The sequence below is a fragment of the Oryctolagus cuniculus genome, chromosome X (assembly GCF_964237555.1).
Source record: "Oryctolagus cuniculus chromosome X, mOryCun1.1, whole genome shotgun sequence".
NCBI lineage: Eukaryota > Metazoa > Chordata > Mammalia > Lagomorpha > Leporidae > Oryctolagus > Oryctolagus cuniculus.
The window spans coordinates 23804350-23827675 of record NC_091453.1 but is presented as its reverse complement, the minus strand read 5'-3'; the positions used below and the strand labels follow the sequence as shown (position 1 = coordinate 23827675).

The 23326-nt window shown below is 39.5% G+C and overlaps 1 protein-coding gene across 1 annotated transcript in view; it reads right to left on the bottom strand.

Annotated features, from left to right (window-relative positions):
• Positions 1 to 3189: 3189 nt before the first annotated feature.
• The window catches only part of CYBB (cytochrome b-245 beta chain), a 36282-nt gene continuing 16145 nt past the window's right edge, over positions 3190 to 23326 (bottom strand). Inside the window, exons 5-13 of the mRNA NM_001082100.1 lie at positions 21973 to 22118; positions 18695 to 18885; positions 15445 to 15574; positions 12625 to 12717; positions 9049 to 9302; positions 7992 to 8154; positions 6863 to 7009; positions 4512 to 4636; positions 3190 to 3410 (exon numbers count right to left, since the gene is read on the bottom strand). Of these exons, the coding sequence (NP_001075569.1) occupies positions 3284 to 3410; positions 4512 to 4636; positions 6863 to 7009; positions 7992 to 8154; positions 9049 to 9302; positions 12625 to 12717; positions 15445 to 15574; positions 18695 to 18885; positions 21973 to 22118 (1376 nt within the window). The 3' untranslated portion in view covers positions 3190 to 3283. The remainder of the gene's footprint in view (positions 3411 to 4511; positions 4637 to 6862; positions 7010 to 7991; positions 8155 to 9048; positions 9303 to 12624; positions 12718 to 15444; positions 15575 to 18694; positions 18886 to 21972; positions 22119 to 23326) is intronic.

The window sequence follows — 23326 nt, the reverse complement described above, 5'->3', positions numbered from 1 at the left end:
AACTAAATACCAAGACACATAGAAGGCATAACCTCATGCCGCCACTGTTACCTAGTTATTCTTAGTATATAATTGATACCTAGCACGATAGCTTTAAAAATATCCTTAATTACTTATCCTTTGTGTAATCTGCTAGTGCAGTGTAAAGAATATGGATTTTGTTGCCAGAATGATGTGGATTTAATGCTGACATAGCCACCCAGTAGCTGTGGGAACTCTGCTTGTTATTTATCCTCTCTCAGACTCAGTTTTCCTATCAATAAAATTGGAATAAAAGTGTTACCTTGTGATGTTATTGAGGGTTTAGCTGAAATGTATGGAAAATGTTTGGCATAGTGAGAGAGATATACCAAATACTAGCTACTTCAATAATAGCCATTTGTTTTGGGTAATGTTATTTCCTTCCATGGTGATACTTGTTGACTCCCACAGCAACATGTCATGTCCACACCCTTATGACGCTCAAGCATTTCCTAAACAGTGGGGATTGTACCTAGGTGACTCATTTAGAACAATGGCCAATACAGAGCCATGAGTTTGTCTGTCCAGAATCTGACTTGACAACACACAACTGTGAAGTTAGAACACAAAAGATTGATGGAAATGGAAAAAGAGGTCATACTGGGGCTTCTTCATCTTCAAAATTCTGGTCAGGCTCTGAGGGTCACCAGGACATTAACCACAGAACTTAGTTCTCAGCTATCCCTTTCGAACCCATAAACCATGCAGTGTTTGACACGTCACATGCAGAAACACAGGGACTCTCAACCTTCTTGGAGAAAAGGAAAATTTTTGATAGCTGAATTCACCTTTCAGTAGCAAGCCCAATAACACAGACACAGAGATAGCTGATTAATAGTTGAGCACAGTTTTAATAGTTCTTCCTAAAAAAGAATTATCTCCCAGATGCCTCCCCAAAACTATTCACATATAATGAATAGAAGTATTCAAATTTTATAAACACAATATTGCAAAAGCAAGGGAACTAAGGAAAGCCTGCATGGCCTTGAGATCAAAAACAATGCTTCATGATTCTCTTAATACCTGTTACTAATACTAAATATTCAATCCTAAAAAAGCAATGCTGGCAGCTGGGGACCTGGGAGAATGATAGAGAATGAAGCTTTCACAATGGCAAGCACTATTGTACTCATTCTTTCATAACCTGGATAACACAAGGCATATCTCTTTATTTTGGTAATGGGATGTTATAGAAAAAGGCAACAAATGGAGGTGATTTTATTTAAGCCTAATACATTAGAAAGGGCCAGTATTGTCAGACTCCTTAGAACTGAGGTTTCTCATCCTGCTGACATTTTGGTGGGAAAAATTGAAACTATGCACACAGAACTGAAGTCATAGTAATGGCTTAACTAATATTTGTTGAATGAATGAACTGATACCTGGGGTGCAGTGAGAACAGGCTGGATCTAAGTTTCTCTAAGCAGAGATATTCCTGGTACCTTCTGGGGAGGTGACATTCACACTGCAGGCCTTGTTTGTCAGAACTGACCCTTAGTTTCCAAGGATCCTGGGAGATCAAAGGAACTACAAAGTAATACAAAATACTATGAGGAACAGCTAAGTTTTTATTTAGTTCATATCAGTTCCCTGAATGTGTTGACTCAGCATCAAAATTTGCGACCAAGATGTAAAGGTTCAATGTCATATGTAATGAAAGTAAGATGAGTCTGTGCATGTAATTCGTTCAAAACCTTAAGAAATCTGGGATAGTAAGTGAGTAACGTGAGATGGTCGTCCGTTCCCTTTCCCTTTTGTCATGTTTACTTTCTTTCACTCTCCTCTGTTCCCTTCCATCTTCCCACCTCTTACCTCCTAATCCAGTCTTCTTCCCTCCCCTGCTCCCTTCTCTTTGTTCCTCTGTACCAAAGTGGAATAACTTGAAATATCTGTGGCCACAGGGGATGGAAAAAATAAAGCTGTTTTTAGTTCACAGAAATGAGAAGTTTTAAGAAAAACAACTGCTTCTGACCACACTAACAGTGATTTAGAGACTCTCCCTTTATCCAGAACACTCTATTAGGTATGTATTCAATATGTCACAGTAAATGAGGAATTTTAGTTTCTAGGATGTAAATTTCAGGAAGAAAAAAAATGATGATATAAAAAACGATTAGCCACACACAAAAAGATCCATTTGTGTGTGTGTTTAAGTAGAACAAAGGGTGGATGCTATTTAAAGCAAATGTACATGTGAAATGCATATTTGTCCTACTTCTTAAACTCAGAACTTGCAAAGGCTGGCTGGGGGAAATCCTTTCAGGCAATAAATTACTCTGTATTCCTTTCATAGCACGAGAGCAGGACTAGAGGGACTAGTAGAATTATGGCAGGAGAGCAATCCTCTGCCTCCATCGCCTTTTCCTCCATGCTCCAACTAAGAATGTGAGGGACGCTCCAGGTCATCTTGTTAGTTAAGATTTAGCCTGTTCTCTACCCTTCGGGGAATTACATTCCTTTGATCTATAAGAGTAACAAGAGTTATTTCCTTAGATAATTCTCACAAAGTCTTTAAATCAATTCTACCCTGGCATTGTATGGTTCTAAATGCATTTTCATTCATTCATTCAACAAATTTTCCTTGAGAATCCACTCTGCCAAGCAGCATAGTAAGTGCCAACTATGACACTGGTTTCAGTCAGTCTAAGACTTTTCGTGGAAGCATCTCTGACCCAGTTAGGCTGCTGAGTTGGTAAACTGGAGTGTGCTCAGATGTCAATTCTGTCACTAGCAAGTATTAAAACATACTAAGCATATATTCATATTATCTCTTATCTAGAAGTTTTCCTTCAATATGACAATAATGATAAGATGACACAAGCTAGAAAATGATCATTACTTGGTGTGCTTCCTCTTTCTGAATATAAAAAAAGAAAATTTTGAGACAGTCTGGTTTTGTGGAAAGACTACCAAATCTGGATTCAGATGGCCTACATCTGCTCTCAGGAAAGTTACTAAAACTATTTGAGTTCCCATTTTTAAATCCCAAAAATGAGACCAGGAATCCTGGCCCTATCTTCCTCTGGCATTACTAAGAAGAAATAAGGAATTAATGTTTGCAAAAGTCTTCTGAAAACCATAAAGCCCCATATAAATGTAACTTATCACTATCAGTCTTCGACATTGCTTTCAGGGGAGTCCATAACATTACAGTTGCTTTTCCTCCTATTTTTTTTAAAGAGAGAGGATCTTATATTATTAACCAGAGTTATTTGGGCACTTTGCAGCATAACCCAAATTTCTTTCCTCGTAGTGGGATGAATCAGAAGTTTTCCTTGTTGAAAATGAAGTGCACTCCCCGAGGGCCAGACTCAGAGTTGGAGATGCTCTGTTTACTGAGGGTTTCAGCCAAGGCTTCAGGTCCACAGAGGAAAACTCCTATTCTGGTACTTTCAGGGAAGAAGGGGGGAAAAAAAAACACAGATTCAGGCTTTGGGATGAGATAGAATACAAAGTAGGTGGGGATATTTCCTGTTGATTCGAGGTCCCAGGGCTGAGTTCCCTCTGTTCCCTTGATCTTTTTCACAAATGACAGAGTTCAGAACACATTGCTGGAAGATGGATCCGTCCTGTATGTGGGACAGCTAGATCACTCGAAAGGCAGTTACCTTCCCAGGAAAGTGACAGCCACACAGAGTTCTGGGAAACTTTTACCATAGAGAAAATGGTGGCAAGTTCATGGGTCTGTGGCTTCAGAACTCTGTGCCCCCAATCCCTCTCTGGCATCTTTAAATCAGGAACCTGTCTTAAGTATACCAACTCTGCCAACAGCTCCAACAGCTCCGTGTGGCTTCATTCTTCTAAACTTTAGAGTCTAAACCCTTGCTTTTCAAAGTATGGTTCCAGACCAGTAGCCTCAACATCAGCTTAAAAGAATGCAGATTCTGGAGCCACATCTCAGACCTACTAAATCAGTATCTGCATTTTTGAAAGATTCTCCAGGTGTTATGCTCATTAAAGTGTAAGAAGCAGTGGCTAGCAGATGTATTCATGATGGTCTCTCGAGTTTCTCATGTGTTCTATCAAGATAGGGGATCCTCTCAAAGTTTCCTGGCAGCCAAACCTTTAGTGCAAGTAAAAAGGACCGTGGATCAACTTTTAATTTAAGATTTTAAACCCAGAAGCTGTAACTGAATTCAAGGATAGTATCTCCTTAATAATAAGTATAAATGATGTTGACTATTTAAAAGAAGTAGATAAACTAGTGAAATTTAGGAAATTAAAAGAAAGAACCAAGCTATGGCTCTACTTGGGATGAGCAGGATAAGGGTTGGGGTATCTTTGTTTTTACTGACTTTTGGTAATTTTGGTGTGATGTTAAGATTGTGTCTTAAAGTCAAAGATATCTCGAATTCCTACTGGGCATGAATTCAACCCTTATGTAGTAACATGGGTATCTCAGTCTACAATAGACGAGTCTAGCCATGCCTGGCAGCTGCTACTTTAGGAGATCACTAGCCTCAAGAACACCTTGGTGAGGGACTCCTTACTTAGGGTGTTGACTTGCAATTGTCTTGAACTCATTATCCCAGTTGGGTCGTCCATACAGTGTCTTTTGTTTCAGACCTGTGATCACATCTTTCTCCTCATCATGGTGCACAGCAAAGTGATTGGCCTACAAGAAAGAACATGAATTCAGGAAAGAAAAGAAAAGAGAGATGCTGTAAAAACACGCTAGAGGCTAGGAGGTAACCAAAAATGAACAAATAGTCTTGCTCAGGGAATTTTCCGTCTGGAACAGGAAACCTTGAAGTATAAATATAAATAATCTTATTTGTAGAAGAGGGGAGTGTGGAGAGTGTCATGAAGAGGTGAAGTATCCTGATGAGAGCAAAGAAGGAAGGTGGAATGTGATCATAGGGAAGTTTAAGATCACTGCACTTGAGTCAGGCATTGAACTATAGGTAGTGCTTTGCCATTTTTCTCACTGCTCTGTGTTTGACTTTCTCTCCTGACCCTAATATACTACCATTCCTTTAAGAGTCACTAAGAACTGAAACAACCATACACTAAAATATAGTCAAAGGAGGAGTCATCAAAATGTTCATGGAAAATGCATATTATGAAAAAACTACATATAGATCTCAATAGTTCTTTGCACCCTCATGTGTATATATGCACACACATGCACACATATATATATTACACACACACACACACACACACACACCAGGGTGCTTCAAAAAGTTGGTGGAAAAATGAAATTAAAAGGTAAGTTTATTCAGTGCAAATGTATTTTGAAATCTACACTTCATTTTTTTCATAACATGCAATATCCATGAACTTTTCACCCTTGCATATCACCTTCAAGCAATATTTGTTGATTCGTTTACAAATTATAACCAGATGAATGAGATCCCAGCAGAAAGAACGGGCCATCAAAGAAGAAGGCACCTTTCTCTGAAGGGAGGAAGGAACCTCCACTGTGATATGGCCTTGACTACATAAGTTCAGAGTTGGTGAACTCAAGAGGCTTCCATAGCCTTGACAGCTCATGGCAAGAGCCTGGGGTGATTACTGACATCATAAATAAGACTGTCAATTGTTAAATCAACAACGGGAGTCACTGTGCACCTGCTCCCCACGTAGGATCTCTGTCCTTAATGTGTTGTACTATGAGAATTAATGGTAAAACTACTAGTCGAACAGCACTCTATATCTTGTGTGGTTGTGTGGGTGCAGTCTGTTGAAATCTTTACTTAGTATATACTAAGTTGATCTTCTGCATATAAAGATAATTGAAAATGAATCTTAATGAAGAGTGGGATGGGAGAAGGAGTGGGAAATGGGATGGCTGCGGGTGGGAGGGAGGTTATGGGGGGAAAAGCCACAACAATGCAAAAGTTGTACTTTGTAAATTTACATTTATTAAATAAAAAATTTTAAAGAAGAAAAAAAGAAAGTACTTCAAAAAGTTTGTGGAAAAAGGAAAAAAAATTATAACCAGAAACTACTGAGAGTTGCTAAGAGTGCAGGTTCAGAAGCGTTCTGACTCTGCCACTTGTTGGGTTCTCTTAAGCAAATGACTGAATCTATTCTGGGCCTTGATTTCTTCATCTGAAAAATTTGAATAATAATAACCTTGGAGGGTTGTGGACAGGATAAAATAAGGCAATTTATGTAAATTCTAAGAATAATAGTGGGAACATAGTAAGCTGCCCCTTGGTGTCTGTCAGGTTTAGTTTCCACTCTCCCAGCACATCCCCAGCCCTGCTGAAGTTAGCAAATTCCGAATGTGAGGATGCTCAAGTCCCTTACATAAAATGAGGTAGCATTTGCAAGTACCGAAACACATCCTCCCATACACTTTAAATCATCTCCAGATTACTTATACCACCTAATAGAATGGAAATGCTGTGTAAATAAGTGCTATACTGTATTGTGTAGTGGATAATGATATGTTCAGTACAGATATGGAAAGCTGAGTGCATATGCTTAATAACTAGCAATGTATTGAGTATATTATAAAACAAGCATAAACATATAAATTAAAGGAATACCCATACACATACCAAGAGAGAGAGAATGAGGAAACTTTTTTTTCCCCATAATATAGTGGAGCATCTTACCCATTTTGTCTGAGACTAATCCTCTGGTGAGAACATTGCTCTAATAGTGTAATAGTCAAGGATTTTCTTCCTTTACAGGCTCTTTAGCTTTGAATGTAGTCTCAACAGTTTTAACATCATGTGGAGACAGAGTGAGAATAACTGGGATGGATTACTCAAACCATTAACTGATCTTGGAAAAAACAGGGCACGAAAAACACCAATAACAAAGGGGAAACTGGTAAGCCCTGGACACTACTGGAAGGACCTGAGATGTGGACCCTTGCCCTCACCTGGGACTCATCCCAGCCGGTGAGATAGATGTTGTAGCTGAGGAAGCCAGCATTGTTCCTCTCCTGCATCTGTGTCTCCAGCAGCTGCAGCAAGTCTGCAAACCACTCAAAGGCATGTGTGTCACGGCACAGCCAGTAGAAGTAGATCTGAAAGAGGCACAGATTATATTTAGATAGACTTGATCTTCGTTAACATGTGGATTTCTACTGTCCCCAAACCTTTTCCTGATGGTCAGGATGTCTAGCAGTACAGGTTTTCAGAAAGCTCTGGACCCAGCACAGGCTAGTTCACAGGATCTTGCTCTGGCCTTCACACTGGCAAGGCAATGAATAAATTAACCTCAGAAATACCTTTCCCTCTAGAGAACTATTCTCGCTTTCCCAGAATCCCTGGATTCCTTTGTCCTTCCTCTCAGAAAGGCCATTGGAATCTAGACTGGCACCAGCTAGTCTAGGCAAGATATATTAAAGATGTATTTCATCAGGCAATGAAACTAAATTCACATGTAACAAAAAATCCTCTGTGAATTGATCCTGAGAATATATCCATGAGAAAGTCAAAATGTCATGTTTCTTGCTTTATTCCTGCAAAATGTATTTGGGGAATAAGGGGTGGGGTAGAAATTGAATCAATCTCAATATCTAACACAGGGTGATGGAAAAATTGTTCTATGTTCTCTCAATGGAAAATGAAAGAATCATTGAGATTATCTTAAAGCCTGAACACACTTTCTATAATATATTTAGAAAGCCAGAATATGAAATTATACATACTCAATATTTATACCTTTTGAAAATATGTAAATATTAGAATACAATAGACAAAAAAGATAGCTATTGGTTTGCTGTTGTAAATGTCTTCACTGTTTCCCAACTTTCTTCTGAATTTCCAGTAATGATATACAAAACTAGCATATTGCTTTCACTAATAGGCCTTCTTATATGAGTATAGAGGTACGTTTAACTTACCCCATAGGCCTTTGAAAAGACATCTGCTTCTCTGGAACCACCTAATATTTCTCTTCACTTTTTCTGGCTTCAGCCAGCCTTAGCCCTTAACACACCCTTAGGCCTCACTTGGCAAAGTGTGATGACCACTCCAGGCCCTCCAGAAAATGAAGGAACATACCTTTTTGAGCCTCAGATTCGTGGCATTGTCACAATATTTGTACCAGACTGACTTGAGGATGGATGCAAAGGGCGTGACCCCAATTCCTGCTCCCACTAACATCACCACCTCATAGCTGAACACATCTTCACTTGCTGTGCCAAAGGGCCCATCAACTGCTATCCTGAAAGGAAGTGGAGAAGAAATTGTTACACAGATGGATTGTTCTTCATAGTAACATGGGACACCTGTTATTTTTGAGGATGTATAATATGTCTATTCAAACTGGGACAAAGTATCTATGGAAGGCTTCCTGCGAAATAGATTTCAAGCAACCAACTCAACACTCAACCCAACTATGTTGGGGTTGGATATAAGAAGACGACTTTTTAACTAACTTCAAAACATTTGGACTCTCAGTATGGGTATTTTTTTTGTTGCTTCACCACTCTTCACACACACACACACACACACAAACACCTGCATCTCTTGCTAGGGAATCACCACTTGAATTGTTGCTTACATTTTGAACATTGAAGCTAGAATTCTCTACTTCACACTGACATCTTGACATCTTCACATCTAACATCTTGTAGACTGAATATCCCCATTCTCCATTTGTCTATTCTTTGAACAATTATTAAGCAAGCTTTTCTTCAGAATTTATGAACTGCCTGATACTGTGTTAGGCATATGAAGAGAAGGAGGCAAAGAAACTAATATATGGCATTTACCCTCAAGTTATGCCCATTAAAGTTTAAGGAGTTCTTTCAAATACTACAATTTTGTTTATTAGGAAAGTTATTGTAATTTTGCTTTAACTTTCGTATACTAAAGGAACTTGGGACTATCCATTACTAATATTTGATTAATATGTTTTATATTTAATATGAGATTTATAAAAGTACATTAATAAAACACATTCATGTAATGGAAAACACAGTGATAGGGATCTGTATTCTTAGAATATGTTATCAGGGGCTCAGGAGATAATACAGCAAGATAAGGGGGAAAATGAACTATCTTATGCCATTTTTCCTGAACTTATGCACCTTTGTTTTAGGTGTTTTATACTCACTTAGGTAGTTTCCATGCATCTTGAAACTCCTGCTTATCACAGCCACAAGCATTGAACAGCCCCTCTGTCCAGTCCCCCACGATGCGGATATGGATGCTAAAGAAGTCTTCTTCAGGGGCAGAGGTCAGTGTGAAAGGGTGCCATTCCAGCTTGGACACCGTGGGGCACTTGACAAAAATATATTGTCCCACCTCCATCTTGAATCCTTTCTTCTTCATTTGTAGTTCAATGGTTTTGAAAGGGTGAGTGACCACCTATGGAATAAAGCATGTCTCTGGAAAAAACACTTTCCCTAAACACTTGTATTTTCAGTGTCTGTATAGGTAAAATTCTGAGCTAAGATGCTCTGTTCAGATACCTACTTTGGGACCAAAGCAGCAGTACTTCCAAGAGATGTGTCTGCCACTGGAAATTGCCCTTGCTTATAAACCATAGCCAATGCCAAGCTGATAAAGGGATACAAAGGCCTAGTTCTCTCTCCTCAATTTGGGACAACTCTACGAGTCCATCCCAACCCCAGCACTCTCTTGTGGTATCAGCTAAGGCTCCAATTGCAATAACATTTGGGTCAACTTTTCCCTCTCCACTACCCTTTCTTATTTACTTTACGGTTTCAGCTCCTGAACGTATGCTCCTGTAAACTTTCTGCATGCATCTCTGTCTCAGTCTTTACCAGGGAATCCAACCTAAGAAATCAGCCTCTTGTGATTTTTTTTTCTAAAAAGACAATAACAGTGTAAAAAAATTTTTTTTAAAAAGTGATGGTTTCCTACTCAGCCTTCCTGTCTTGCCAGGAGATGAGAGCGGGCCTTAGCAGATAGACAGGAAGAAGGGGATATCATTGGCTTGTGAAATAGCAACATCCTCCAAATGAAGTCTAACTCTGCTGCTGTTTTTGTCCAGAATCACATCTTGGACTTGCCCAATTTCATTCATTGTTTCTATATTTCTCCCTACCTGGGAAGTACACTATGCACCTCTTCTCAAGCCAGGTGGTACTCACTCATTGTCTTTCTTCCTTATGGTACATGAAAACAAATGTACATAGCAGCTTTATTAATAAAAGCAAAAGGGTAAATAAATGTCTGTGAACTAGTGAGTACATGAATATTTTAAAAATAGAACACAATAAAGAGAAATATATAAAATAATATACTGGTTCTTGTCAAAGAGATACCTTAGTTCAAATGTTTATTGCAGCTCTGTTCACAATTGGCAAGATACTGAATTAATCTAAGGGTCCATCCACTGATGAGTGGATAAGAAAATGTGGTGCTAAGTGAAATAATCCAGGCACAACGACAAGTACTGCATGATACTACTTATATGTGGAATCTACAAAAGTTGATGTCATAGAAGTTGTGAGTAGAGTGAGGGGGGTTACCAGAGACTGGGAGGTGTAAGAGAAGAGGGGCACAGGGAGAGGTTGGTCAACAGGTACAATGTTACAGGTAGATAGCAAGAATAAGTTCTGGTGTTCTATTGTACAGTAGGTGACTACAGATAACAATAAAGGAGTGTATATTTAAAATAATAAGCTAGAATAAAATTTTTTAAATTATTCCACTATAAATAAATGATAAATGTTTGAAGTGATGGATATGTTAAATATCATGATTTTATCATCACACAATGTACACAAGTATAAAAACCTCACATTGTGCATCATAAATACATACAATTATTGTGTGACAACCAACTAAAAATAAAACTAAAAAAACTGTTTCTTTGATGATCTAAAGATGCCAAGAACTCTATATTTTTAATTAAAGATAAACCAAGACACATCAAAGGAAAGAAAAACTAAAAGAAAAAAATAGTGGTTTTGAAATATTGACTGACATGGAGGATTTTTTTTTTTTTTGACAGGCAGAGTGGACAGTGAGAGAGAGAGACAGAGAGAAAGGTCTTCCTTTGCCGTTGGTTCACCCTCCAATGGCCGCCGCGGCCGGCGTGCTGCGGCCGGCGCACCGCGCTGATCTGATGGCAGGAGCCAGGAGCCAGGTGCTTTTCCTGGTCTCCCATGGGGTGCAGGGCCCAAGCACCTGGGCCATCCTCCACTGCACACCCTGGTCACAGCAGAGAGCTGGCCTGGAAGAGGGGCAACCGGGACAGAATCCAGCACCCCAACCGGGACTAGAACCCGGTGTGCCGGCGCCGCTAGGTGGAGGATTAGCCTAGTGAGCAGCGGCGCCGGCCAACATGGAGGATTTTTTTCACACCTGAGGAGTTGTGGGAATGTGGGAAATTCTTCTAATAAAAATAGTCAAGCATTTCCAAAACTTGTGAATTAAATGTATCTTACATGATAAAGCTATAAACAACTTCTCTTCTTCAATGAAATGAGACATTGTAAAGATTCATCTTGAAAACAGAAAATGAAAATTATGTTGAAATATTTATAGCATGTTGTAATTTTGTGTGATGAAAGCAATTTCTATTGTATTGAAATTTTGCCACCACTAGAACAAATAGAATTTAACTAAATAAGATGTACTAGTGGATATCATTCTCACTGGAATACTCTTGTTCCTTATATTTCTTTATGAAAGAAGAAAATGGTTATGTATTTTCTTCACAGAAAAGTAAGTTTTCCCTAAAACTATGCTCAAGAGAAATATTTGTTTGCTTCAGTCATCTCTTGTTTAGTAAGGGAAATTTCGTGGCAGCTTGTTTTGCTGATTTGTGGGTTTCTTTCTTGCAATCTATTATAAATATAAAAGGAGAACTGTTGTGGCTTCCTATATTTCAAGACTTCTAATGTCAGCTGGACTCATCTTACTATAACCCTTCGTAGACACCAAATGAGAAAATCTAGGGTAGAGTCAGAAAGAATTTGTATGTTTTCCAGAAATGATCCATAGTAGGCTTTTGGTCAATATGTTTGGATGGAGTCAAATTGAATTAAGTTTTATTTGATAAAAATAGTCTCACCTTGTGTTTCCTGAAACTATAACAAGGAGTTTCCATTTATGCTTATTTACATGGGAATATACTTGTTTGTTTTGTGATGAGAAAAAGCATAGAAATGTGTGTTGCAGAGCGGTGGAGAGGGGACTACCGTAGACTTGCAGTTATGAGACCAAATCTGAGATGCAGCTTTGTTACTGGTTAGCTTGAGATTTGGGGCACTTCAAGTCTGATATTCTGTGATTACATATAAAGCACAGAACAAGAGGTGAAGGTGACCTGGGAACATACTTCAAACTCAAACCAATCTATCCTTGGTTCTTCTGGCATCTAACAGTTTTAACTCTCATTTATGCCATTTGAACTCAGCTCTTTTCTTCTTCTAACTAATCACATAATGCCCCTATGCTGGCTGGGGGAATTCATGCATACAAAGCACTTGTCTACAATTTAACACAGAAAATGGTTAAGTTTTAGTATCCCAATCAAAGGCCCAACCTTTTGATTTCTATCCTGAATACAGTGAATAAAATACTGTAGGTCTTCTCTCTGCTTTGAATTTAATCAGAAGAAAACTGAGTAAAAGACAGTTGTAACCAATGTTATAGAAAGCCTGGGTGGGCTTGTCCATGAAATAGTTAGACACTGACTACTCGTAGCCAATACCTTGGTGATGACCACCTTCTGCTGAGATCGCCAAAACCGGACCAACCTCTCACAGAGATATAGGAACATGGGACCCACTATCCATTTCCAGGTCTGTAATACAAGCAAAAATGAAAATGAAGTGTGTTAAGGGAGTATAGCTAATAAAAGATTCAGAGGGACAAAAAATCTTGGAAGCCAAGTTATTCTTTATAGGACCATTTAAATATTTGACATGAAATAAGTAAATTTTCCTTACATCAGAATAAGTAAAAATATCTGAAATTATGATAAATTATTAAGTCAGTAAAAAAAACGAACATTCTGCTTAGCCACATTGGGGAACTGTATCTGCAGTATGAAACTTCACCAAGAGGAACTGCCTACAAGAATGGAATTTCCTCTAGTGTCGCAACTGCATTGCAGTAACTCTATAGTAGAGCAAGGTTGGTTTCAGAATTAACATTTCTCTAAAGGATATCATTTCAGCACCATGATATTTTAATGCAATCCTGTAATTGCCATGTAGTCAGAGATTAATCTTGTGCAAGATTATAGATTTTGTGCAAGACTTTAGCTATTTCTTCAGTATTTGGTAAATTCTGGGAGCTATTCAATGTGCTTGCTGAATTGAGACAAACCCTAACATTTTCAGATTTTTCTAGATATCTCTCTGTTCAGAATATGCAGTGTTTCATAATACTGGTATTACTCTCTAAGTACTTTTGGATATACAAAAGCATTTAATCCAAATAGATTGATCCTTGGACTGCACTAGTTGAGTTCCTAGTCTAATACTTAAACTAACAAAGACTTTTAGAAGGCAGTATCACCTAAAAGATGGCTTTGCAGAATGGACTCAAGGGAGAAAAACAACTCAGAGTGCTTCCCACAGATTCACATATACTTTTTCTATTAAATGATTTTTTAGGAAATTTATTATTGAAAGTTGAGCGCATCCAAATGTCCCCATCTCCAGCCAAAGTTGAAGAATATCCCCTCCCCCCCGCCAGAAATCAGGAATGTTCTGCTGTTGGCCTTTGTTTCCATGGGACAAGTATTTAAAATAGGCTTGCAACATCCATTTGGTTCCTGTGTGCTACCATGGGATGCCATTGAGTGGAGCCAGATTTGGCATCACCCCTAATATCTCCAGAGACATAGAAGATCCTTTGAGGTGGATGCCTGTTACAGCAATAGAATTCTTTTTTTTCTTTTTTTAACTTTTATTTAATAAATATAAATTTCCAAAGTACAGCTTATGGATTACAATGGCTTTCTCCCCCCATAACTTCCCTCCCACCCACAACCCTCCCCTTTCCTGCTCTCTCTCCCCTTCCATTCACATCAAGATTCATTTTCAATTCTCTTTATATACAGAATATCAGTTTAGTATACATTAAGTAAAGATTTCAACAGTTTGCACCCACATAGAAACACAAAGTGAAATATACTGTTTGAGTACTCGTTATAGCATTAAATCACAATGTACAGCACATTAAGGACAGAGATCCTACATGGGGAGTAAGTGCACAGTGACTCCTGTTGTCGACTTAACAAATTGACACTCTTGTTTATGGCATCCGTAATCACCCTAGGCTCTTGTCATGAGTTGCCAAGGCTATGGAAGCCTTTTGAGTTCACCAACTGATCATATTTAGACAAGGTCATAGTCAAAGTGGAAGTTCTCTCCTCCTTTCAGAGAAAGGTACCTCCTTCTTACAGCAATAGAATTCTGACTCCAGCTGTCATCGAGGAAATATACCTTCCCTAATGCATAAGAGGACCAGCAATATGGTTCCCTTTTTGTCTTTTCCACTGATGTCTGAATGTAGTGGAGCAGTGCACTGATTTGTTTGTTTGCTTTCATTAAGGAGCAAACATGCTTAAAGATGTGAATTCCTCACTTAACATGCTATGTCTAGCAGAAGAGTACTCTGATGCTAAGAGAGTAGGAAAAAAGAAAGGAGACAATGGGATGAGAAATGTGCCTTTATAGTACACTGTCCTTAAGGGAAAACTAATGACACTGTTCAGAAACCCTGTACAGATGTTGACTTTTGCCTATTTTTATACCAATGGCTAGCACAATAACCAATAAAGTACACTCATATTTTCTCCCAATGGAAGAAAACATAGATTACAGGGCCTACTTCTCAGTTTACGGAGTGGAGATATTGAGAATACACAAAATAGAGCCCTTCAGTAATCCTTATAAAAGCAGGAAATTATTTTCCCATGTTTTCCCTTGCTCTGCTTTGCTATACTCCTGCTCCACCACATGGTGCCATTGAGTGTTGGTATGAACCTGACTGTCCTGTTTCATTTATGCCTCATAGATGGGACCTTTTGCTACTGACAGGAAACACAATGTGCTACCTCATCAATTTCCCTCCCTGTTCTGACAGCCATACACAAAGCCTTACTTTCTGAAGAGGCCCCTAACTCCTTATAAGTGATTCATTTGAGCTATCATATTCAGTTCAGGATGGAATCCCCAAGTGTCCTTCTGAAAAACATCAACTGGTGTTATTGTGGCCCTAACATCCTAACATCCAGAGGAAAAGAGATGGAACCTCTTGAAACCAAGTAATACTTTTAAACACACTGCTTTTCTAAGTTCTATATCAGGACGTTGATATAAGAACAATGAAAAATTTACTTTTCAAGAAACAATTTTATCCAATAAGTACAGTAGAGAAAAGCAGACACTTATACAACATTTTAGCAGTCCCATAACATTTATAATGGAAAACTCTATGACATTTGTACATGTTTCTTAGACACAGTTTGAAGATTGTCAGTAATTACATGGTAATAGCAACAATGTATTGTACATACCATAGGAGGGTTTCCAGAGAATTCTGGGACAGGGCAGTCCTTTATCTTTCCCCAATCTGAGATATGTTGCTCACACATCACTGGATCATGTTTCTTCAGACTCTCCTCAGTTTGCCCACGTACAATTCGTCTAGGAGAAAAATATAAGTTTAGATCATTTAGTATCAAGAAACTAGGATTTTTAAGATTCTGGGAATTTTTTGAATCTTTCAACACAGGTCCTATAAGTTTCACTTAAAAGGAATATCTTACCACCACCTCTGACTAAATTAGAGGCAAAGAATAAAATATGTGATCTTGAGCAATGGAAAATATGTGCAATATCACAAGGAATATCTTTAATGTAATGTTATAGAGGGTAAGTCTTGGATCACCAATGCATCTTATTAAAGGAAGAATTTGTGCTTCTGTCTCAAGTATCATTTTTATTTACAAACAAGCAAACAAAACTAGAAAAAGTACAAATAGAACAGGGTAACTGCTTTTCCATATATTGCCTTTGCATGAATTAGAAAAAGGCACCGATTCTATGAGGTCAGTCCTATAGGCAAACATTACCCTCTGTGGCCAGGCACCCTGGTATAGTGGACAACCCAAACAGTTAAACACAGTAGCCCTGAGGCTTAACCTAAGTGCTTTATTTATTAATTTTGTCTAAATGAAACCCAAAGGTTGAAATCTATTTGAGAAGACATGACTGTAGGGTGATAATAGCATTTTCAGAAATATCAGGACAGATAGAATGTACCTTGAAGTGTTAGAGCTCATTCATTTCAGTTCAATAAGTATGAACTAAAAAACAAGACAATGCTGGGTTAAATGGTGATGGAGGGAGGGAGGCGCAAAGTTAGGTAAATCATGCCTCTGACTTTGAAGAACACATATGGCAGGATCTTCAGAACAGAGAAGAAGAGAAACAGAAGGTTCTTTCACAGTTTGCCTTGAAGACCTAAATTTTATCGTGCCATTTGATATTTTTTTGACAATGTTCTCATTCGAGGTTATTAACCACTCCTTTGTATCTGAGGCCTTGGGGAAGAGAATTACCATGTATCAAGCACCTATGATGTGCCAAAACTGAAGAAAGGCACTATATTCAAACTATTTCAGTTAATCCTCATAACAAACCTAAGGCAAGTATTACTACCCCAATTTTAAGAAGAGTAATAACTCAAAACAGGATGATTTGGCAACTCAAAGTATATTGACTAACGAAAATCTTTCTGTTTCAAGCAAGACAGCCTGTGCTTCAAATCTCAGTTTCAGCCTTTACTACTTTGATGGCCTCAGGCAAATTATATAACTTCCTGTGAACCTCAGTTTATTTAGCTGTAAAATAGGCATGACAATACCTCATGAAAAGTTTGTTTTACTAATCAATTGTCATGAGGTGTTAAAAAATGTTAAAAACAAAGAGTTCAAAAAAAGATATTAAAGTTCTCTTCATGCCCATGTTCAAGTGGAGAATAAATGATAGAAAGCAAATCTGCTTTTCTCCTGTTCACTGTTAGGACCAGTATTCCAGGAACCTGGATTTTAATCCCAGTTAAACTGTTACCTAGCCATGACACTATGAGAAATCACCTAACCAGTGTAAGTAGCAAATTCTCTTCACATGGAGAATTTGTCTTCAGTCTTCTACAAAGGAAGATGGATATCTGTGAAACCTACAATTGAAGAATGCCAGATTAGTAAACTACAGAGAGGGAAAAATGCCTTTGAGAGAAACTGAAACCGCTGGATTATGACTCAGTCTCATTGATAGATACTTTACTTTTTTATTTGAGAGGCAGAGATACAGGCAGATAGAGAAAGAAAGAAAACAAGGTGTGGGAGAGAGAAAGAGATTCCATCTGCTGCTTCACTCCTAAATGCTCACAATGATCAGGCTTGGGCAGGGCCAAAACTGGGAGCTGGGAAGAGAATCCAAGCCTCCCACTTGGGTGGCAGGAATCCAATTAAGAGAGTCATAATCACCACCTCCCCGTGTCCACATTAGCAGGAAGCTGGAGTCAGGAGCTAGAGCTGGGTATCGATGCACGTAGCAAATTCTGGTTATCAAACCTAGGCACTCCCACATGGAAAGCAGGCATATTAGCAGGCTTCTTAACTGCTCAGCCAAAGACTCACTCCAAGAGAATCTTTGTCTACACTGATTCCTCAGTGCTTAGAAATTATTTACCAAGGTCAAATTCATCAAGGAGGATTAGAATGCACACAGTGGTTTTCAAGGGATGCCTCTTCCCACCCTTCCCTTTTCATACTCATATCTTGGCCATCTCTAGACTTGGTTCTGAGCTGAAGGTTTGAACCATGAGCGTGTAATCCCCCTACCCCTAGTTTCTTGGAGTCCTATACCCACCAGGAAACTTCCCCAGGCCTGCCTTTGTGTGCAGGTGGTGTGAACAGTAAAAAAGGAAACCTGGTATCAAAAAGGATTCCCAATAAGGCAAACTTTCCCAAGCACGCATCCAGGTACTGTGTATCTATTACAGCATGTATCACAGGCTGCTTTAGATCGCCTGGGCTCCATTCCTAGGTAGTGGACTTACCAGCTGTGTGGCCTTGCCTACATATTTCACTGTTTTTAGTTTCAGATTCCTTGTGTGCAATACTGTTCCCAGTAAATGAGGATAGTGAGAGTATCTATATATTTTGGGGACTAAAAGAAATAGTTTATGTCAAATCGTTAGCACATAACCTGATGTAGAGCAAGTGCTCAATAGAAATTAGCAGCTACGTTTAATAGAGTAGAATGTTTGAAGTCAATATCCATGTATTTTTCCTGCTAGTATTCCCATGGTGCCTGAGACAGCTCCTCATACACGGTAGGCAACCAATAAATGCTTATTGGCTTAAGTTCTAACTGACTGAACAGCAGAAAACCCCTTTAAAGTGATTAACCAGTAAGTCCTCTATTTTGTGGGTTTGTCTAATTCAATAGTGACTAAGCCACAGGAGATATTGTTATAGACACCAGGAGCCTACCAGTGCTCTCCTCATGTTTTATACTCAAAGCTTGCTGTTTTTGTCAGGCTTGCTAAAATAACTGCATTATCAATACCAATTAGTTGGGTGTAAAAAACGAAAGTGCTGCTGAGTGGTTTTTATTGAACTGATACCTGCCATCCTTTCCCGCTCCCTCAGTGGGCAGGTTGGCCACTCCCCGGCAAGGTCACTGAGCTTCTTACAAGGCACCACATCTAAAAGAGAGACGTAAAGTCCCTGGCCTCAGGGTTTAAACACTCACTCAGCTCCATGGATGGCAAGACCAATGAAGAATATGACGAAGAGATGGTGTGTGTACCAAAACACTTCAAAGTAAGACCTCCGGATGATTTTGGTGGAGGATGTGATGATAAGTATGAGGCACAGTGTGATGATAATTCCAGTGACGCCTGCCAACCGCGTTACAGCCACTAACAGGCCTCCTTCAGGGTTCTGTAAAATATAAGCACATACACACACGCACATTATGGTCGGCTCTCAAAGCAGGAGTACCCTTTTATGAACTGCCCAGAATATATAGCAATAGGTATTTTCACTTCCCCTTAGGATAATCCTAACCATCCAGCACAGAGACATGGATTTGGAATAGGTATTCATTTTAAAATGTCTTATATGGTTAAGATGCCATAGTAAATATGAAGTGATACACTGAAGTATCAAATAAAAGAAATTAATTGACTATAAGGCGTAATGAAAGTGTCTGGAGCACTTTCTCCTTTGATTTGGGAGTGCTTTTTCACAGATGCATTCTGGGAACGCCTAGCATCTTAGCCTAGGTTCGCCAGAAGCAAGCCCTGAGATGAAGAATCATGGTAAAGCGATTTAGAACAAAACCTGCTCCACGAGAAACTGGTAAGGGAATGAGGAATGGGACAGGAAAGAGGAAAAAGTCAAGCCACATGGTGATCTCAGAAAAAGTTCCGCAGGCGCTAGCCTCAGCTGGATCCTGCAGAGGAACCCTGGAGAGTAAGGTCTGCCTCAGAGTTTATCTTGACTCAAAGCGAGGAATCTGTTTTCATGACTTGCACACGTGTATTACTGAAAAAGGGTTATCCAGGGAGAGGTAACCATACAGGCCCTTCTAGATCTATGAGCCTATGGCAAAGGACTTCAGTATCTCCAAGGCAGTCTTCTGAAGAAGGAATACAACTATAGATCATTGAAAACGAAAGCACTCAGAAGAGTGGAAGATGGGGCTGGCACTGTGGCGCAGTGGGTTTACGCCCTGGCCTGAAGTGCCAGCATCCCATATGGGTGCCGGTTCTAGTCCCAGCTGCTCCTCTTCTGATCCAGCTCTCTGCTATGGCCTGGGAAAGCAGTAGAAGATGGCCTAAATCCTTGGGCCCTTGCACCCACGTGGGAGACCCAGAAGAAGCTCCTGGCTCGTGGCTTAGGATCAGCTCAGCTCCGGCCATTGCGGCCATCTGGAGAGTGAACCAGCAAATGGAAGACCTCTCTCTCTCTACCTCTCTCTGTAACTCTGTCTTTCAAATAAATAAAAAAAAGAGAGAGAGAAAGAGGAAGAGCATAGATATAGTCAAAGTGATCGATGGAGATCTGAGCAGAGAGTGACAGTGTCTGCTCACCTTATTATGTTCATATCACCAATCTTATGTGTCATTTGGCAAACGATGAACAATGTAAAAGAAAATTATCCAAAATATTGCGGGAAAAGAATTTCTGTTTTGTTTGATTTTGTCCTTAAGTAGATTAGGCAAATTTTTCCCATGTCAGTCTGAGTATAATAAATTCTTTCACAAAATGAGTCTTCTATTATGAACTTTTCTTTTTTAAAAAAGAAAGATTTGCTTATTTATTTGAAAGGCAGAGTTACAGAGAGACAGGGAGAGACAGAGAGAGATCTTCCATCCGCTGGTTCACTCCCCAGATGGCTGCAATGGCCAGTGGTGGGCGAGGCCAAAGCCAGGAGCCAGGAGCTGCTTCTGGGTCTCCCACGTGGGTGCAGGGTCCCAGACACTTAGGCCATCCTCCTCTGCTTTCACAGGTCATTAGCAGTGAGCTGGATCCGAAGTGGAGCAGCCAGGAGATGAACTGGCGCCCACATGGCATGCTGGCATCACAGGCAGCGGCTTTTACCCGCTATGCCACAATGCCAGCCCCTTATGATCTTTTCTAAGTACAAGAAAACATGTTTGGAACTCAATATGATTGAGCCATCTTCCCAAGCCTTTGAGCACATGACTGTGACTTTGAGTTTCTCTGAGTGTAGGAAGCTTCAGCAACTGCAGGGAGGGAAGAAGTCCTTGCCTCTGGATAACCTCATGACTGCCCTTGAGACCTGTTATGTCACTCCCAGGGCACCAGGCTTCTCGAGGCATAATAAATGGTGGGCCACCACTCAGATGTTGTGGAAGAAAGAACACAGCACCACTGACAGCTGCCAGTTGGTGGCTGGCCTGACGCTAACACCAGGCCAGGGGTGTTCCCTACTTCACATACATAATTTCATAAAACACCAACCTCAGACTAGGTCATGCTCTGACTGTGATGGAATGCAATAAACACAAGACCACTTTGAAATCATGTCTGAGCTCAGACCAAAACACAGGTAACTCCTGCCTCTTTACATATTAAAGATTTAGCCTCATTCTCTTCCTTGTGCCTCCTAGGGAAATATATTAAGCTACCTGGTCCTAGAACTATACCCAATTACTAATAATAAACAATCTAGAGAAAATCTTTGTTTTCCTAATCTCTCCTTCAAACCATCTAATTTAAGACTAAATCTATGGGGCCAGTGCTGTGGCACAGCAGGTAAGGCCTCCGTCTGCATTACCGGCCATCCCATATGAGTGCTGGTTCCTGTCCTGGCCGCTCCACTTCCAATCCAGCTCCCTGCTAATGCGCCTGAGAAAGCAGCAGAAGATGACCCAAGTGCTTGGACCCTTTGCACCCATGTGGGAGACCAGAAGAAGCTCCTGGCTCCTGGCTTTGGCCTGGCCCAGTGCTGGCCATTGCTACCATTTGGGGAGTGAACCAGCAGATGCAAGATCTCTCTCTCTGTATCTCTTCTTTTATAACTGTCTCTCTATAACTCTGCCTTTCAAATAAATAAATCTTTAAAACAAAAAAGAAAACTAAATCTCACAGCAAATTCCTCTTAACACCCCATGAGATGCCCCAGACTTGCTCATAGTGTGAACTTTCATTTGTTGTAGTAGTAATAAATCAAATTTTGTTTGACTAAAAACATAATCCTGGCTTTTCTGACTGGTAGGAATGGCCATGAGAGAGCCTGAGTTACTACAGGCTCCAAAGGCACACATTCTCACAGGTGAGTTTAAGGAACTGGGAAACATCTACAGATCTTCCATACATGGCATCAGGAAAGTGGTAGACATTCTCTCTGTATTCACATTCTTATAACCTACAGACTTGTCCTGATGATTGGCCAACTTTTGTTGTGGTTCTAGCCATATCCTGACCTTCACTCACTGAAATCTAGTCCTCAGCTTTAACTGCTTAGGGAACAATTGAATCAGGAAATGAATAGCTTACCTTGATTCTCTCTCGAACAAAATTGAGGTAAGTTTCATTCTTTTTGTCCCCAATTTCAGAGAGTGCTATCGAGTAACTATCAGAATTGTTGACTCGGGCATTCACACACCACTCCACATTGAATAGATGTGCAATTGTGTGAATCGCTAAAGAGGGCAAAAAAGAGAAACAAAGAAAGTGAAGGGTATGCAGAAATGTATTGTAAGCTGCTTTTCCAGCCACTGCCTCTGATTGAATGATGTCACAGGGAGAAACAGGGGTGGCCCAGGGCACTTATAAACAAGAACAGGATCCCCAGAATCAGCAAAGCAAGGCTATTCTAGTAGGTAAGTACCTGCCCAATTGTATTTTTACTGTGAGAAAATCACTTAAACTCTCTGGTCTCAGTTTCATCATTTGTAAAATGAAGATCTTGAACTATATGCACCTTAGACCTAATCAAGTCCTAAGATTCTAAAAACTAGCGTTGGTCTCTCAGGATGGTGCTTTTCACTGTCTCTTCCTAATATAGTTGCGCTCAAACATTCTTGAGCTCTCATAAACCTAATAGCTGACCAATTCATCTGACTCTGAAATCACTGATAAATGTGATTGAATTGATGTAAGCCAATGGCCACAAGTGTGATTCCCTTAAAAAACAAACTGCATTCTTTATTCTAACATACACATGCATAGGGCTTACTAGGTGTCAAGTATTGTTATAAGTGCTTTACAATTACTTCACTTGTAATTCACTCAATGATGTAGGTGCTATTTAGTGTCAGCTCATCTTGGAGATGAGGGAACGGAGACATCCATTTATTTAAAAGTTTGGCCAATGTCACCAATCTAGGAAGTAACAGAGTTAGGAGCCAAATCCAAGCAGTTTGGCACACAAATCTGCGATACTAACCAGTAAACTATGCTACTTTCTAACAAGATTTTGTCACATTTCTTTTGAACTATTTCATTCACCCCATCTCAGAAAGCCTACATGATCTAGTAGGAACAGAAGAACCCATTAAGATCTGTAATCCAAGTTTATTTTACTTGGATTAGGAATAAACTCTGAGGTAGAGTAAAAGTCTGTTGTGATCATTGCTGTGCGCATCTATTGTCCGCCACATGAATTATTTATTAAGTAATTGGTAGACACTGGATAAGGGCCCAGATACACACCTTTTTGCACTTATACCACTAGCCTAATGATTATTATATATATACACTCATATATGTATAATGTTTATATATAATATCATCATCATCGTCATCACCACCACAATGAAGATATTTAGCTGCTAAGAACTATCTAAAGGGATTCTCAATTTTTTGGCTCCTATAGGTTTACTGCAGAAAATCCACAGATCCACGTGTG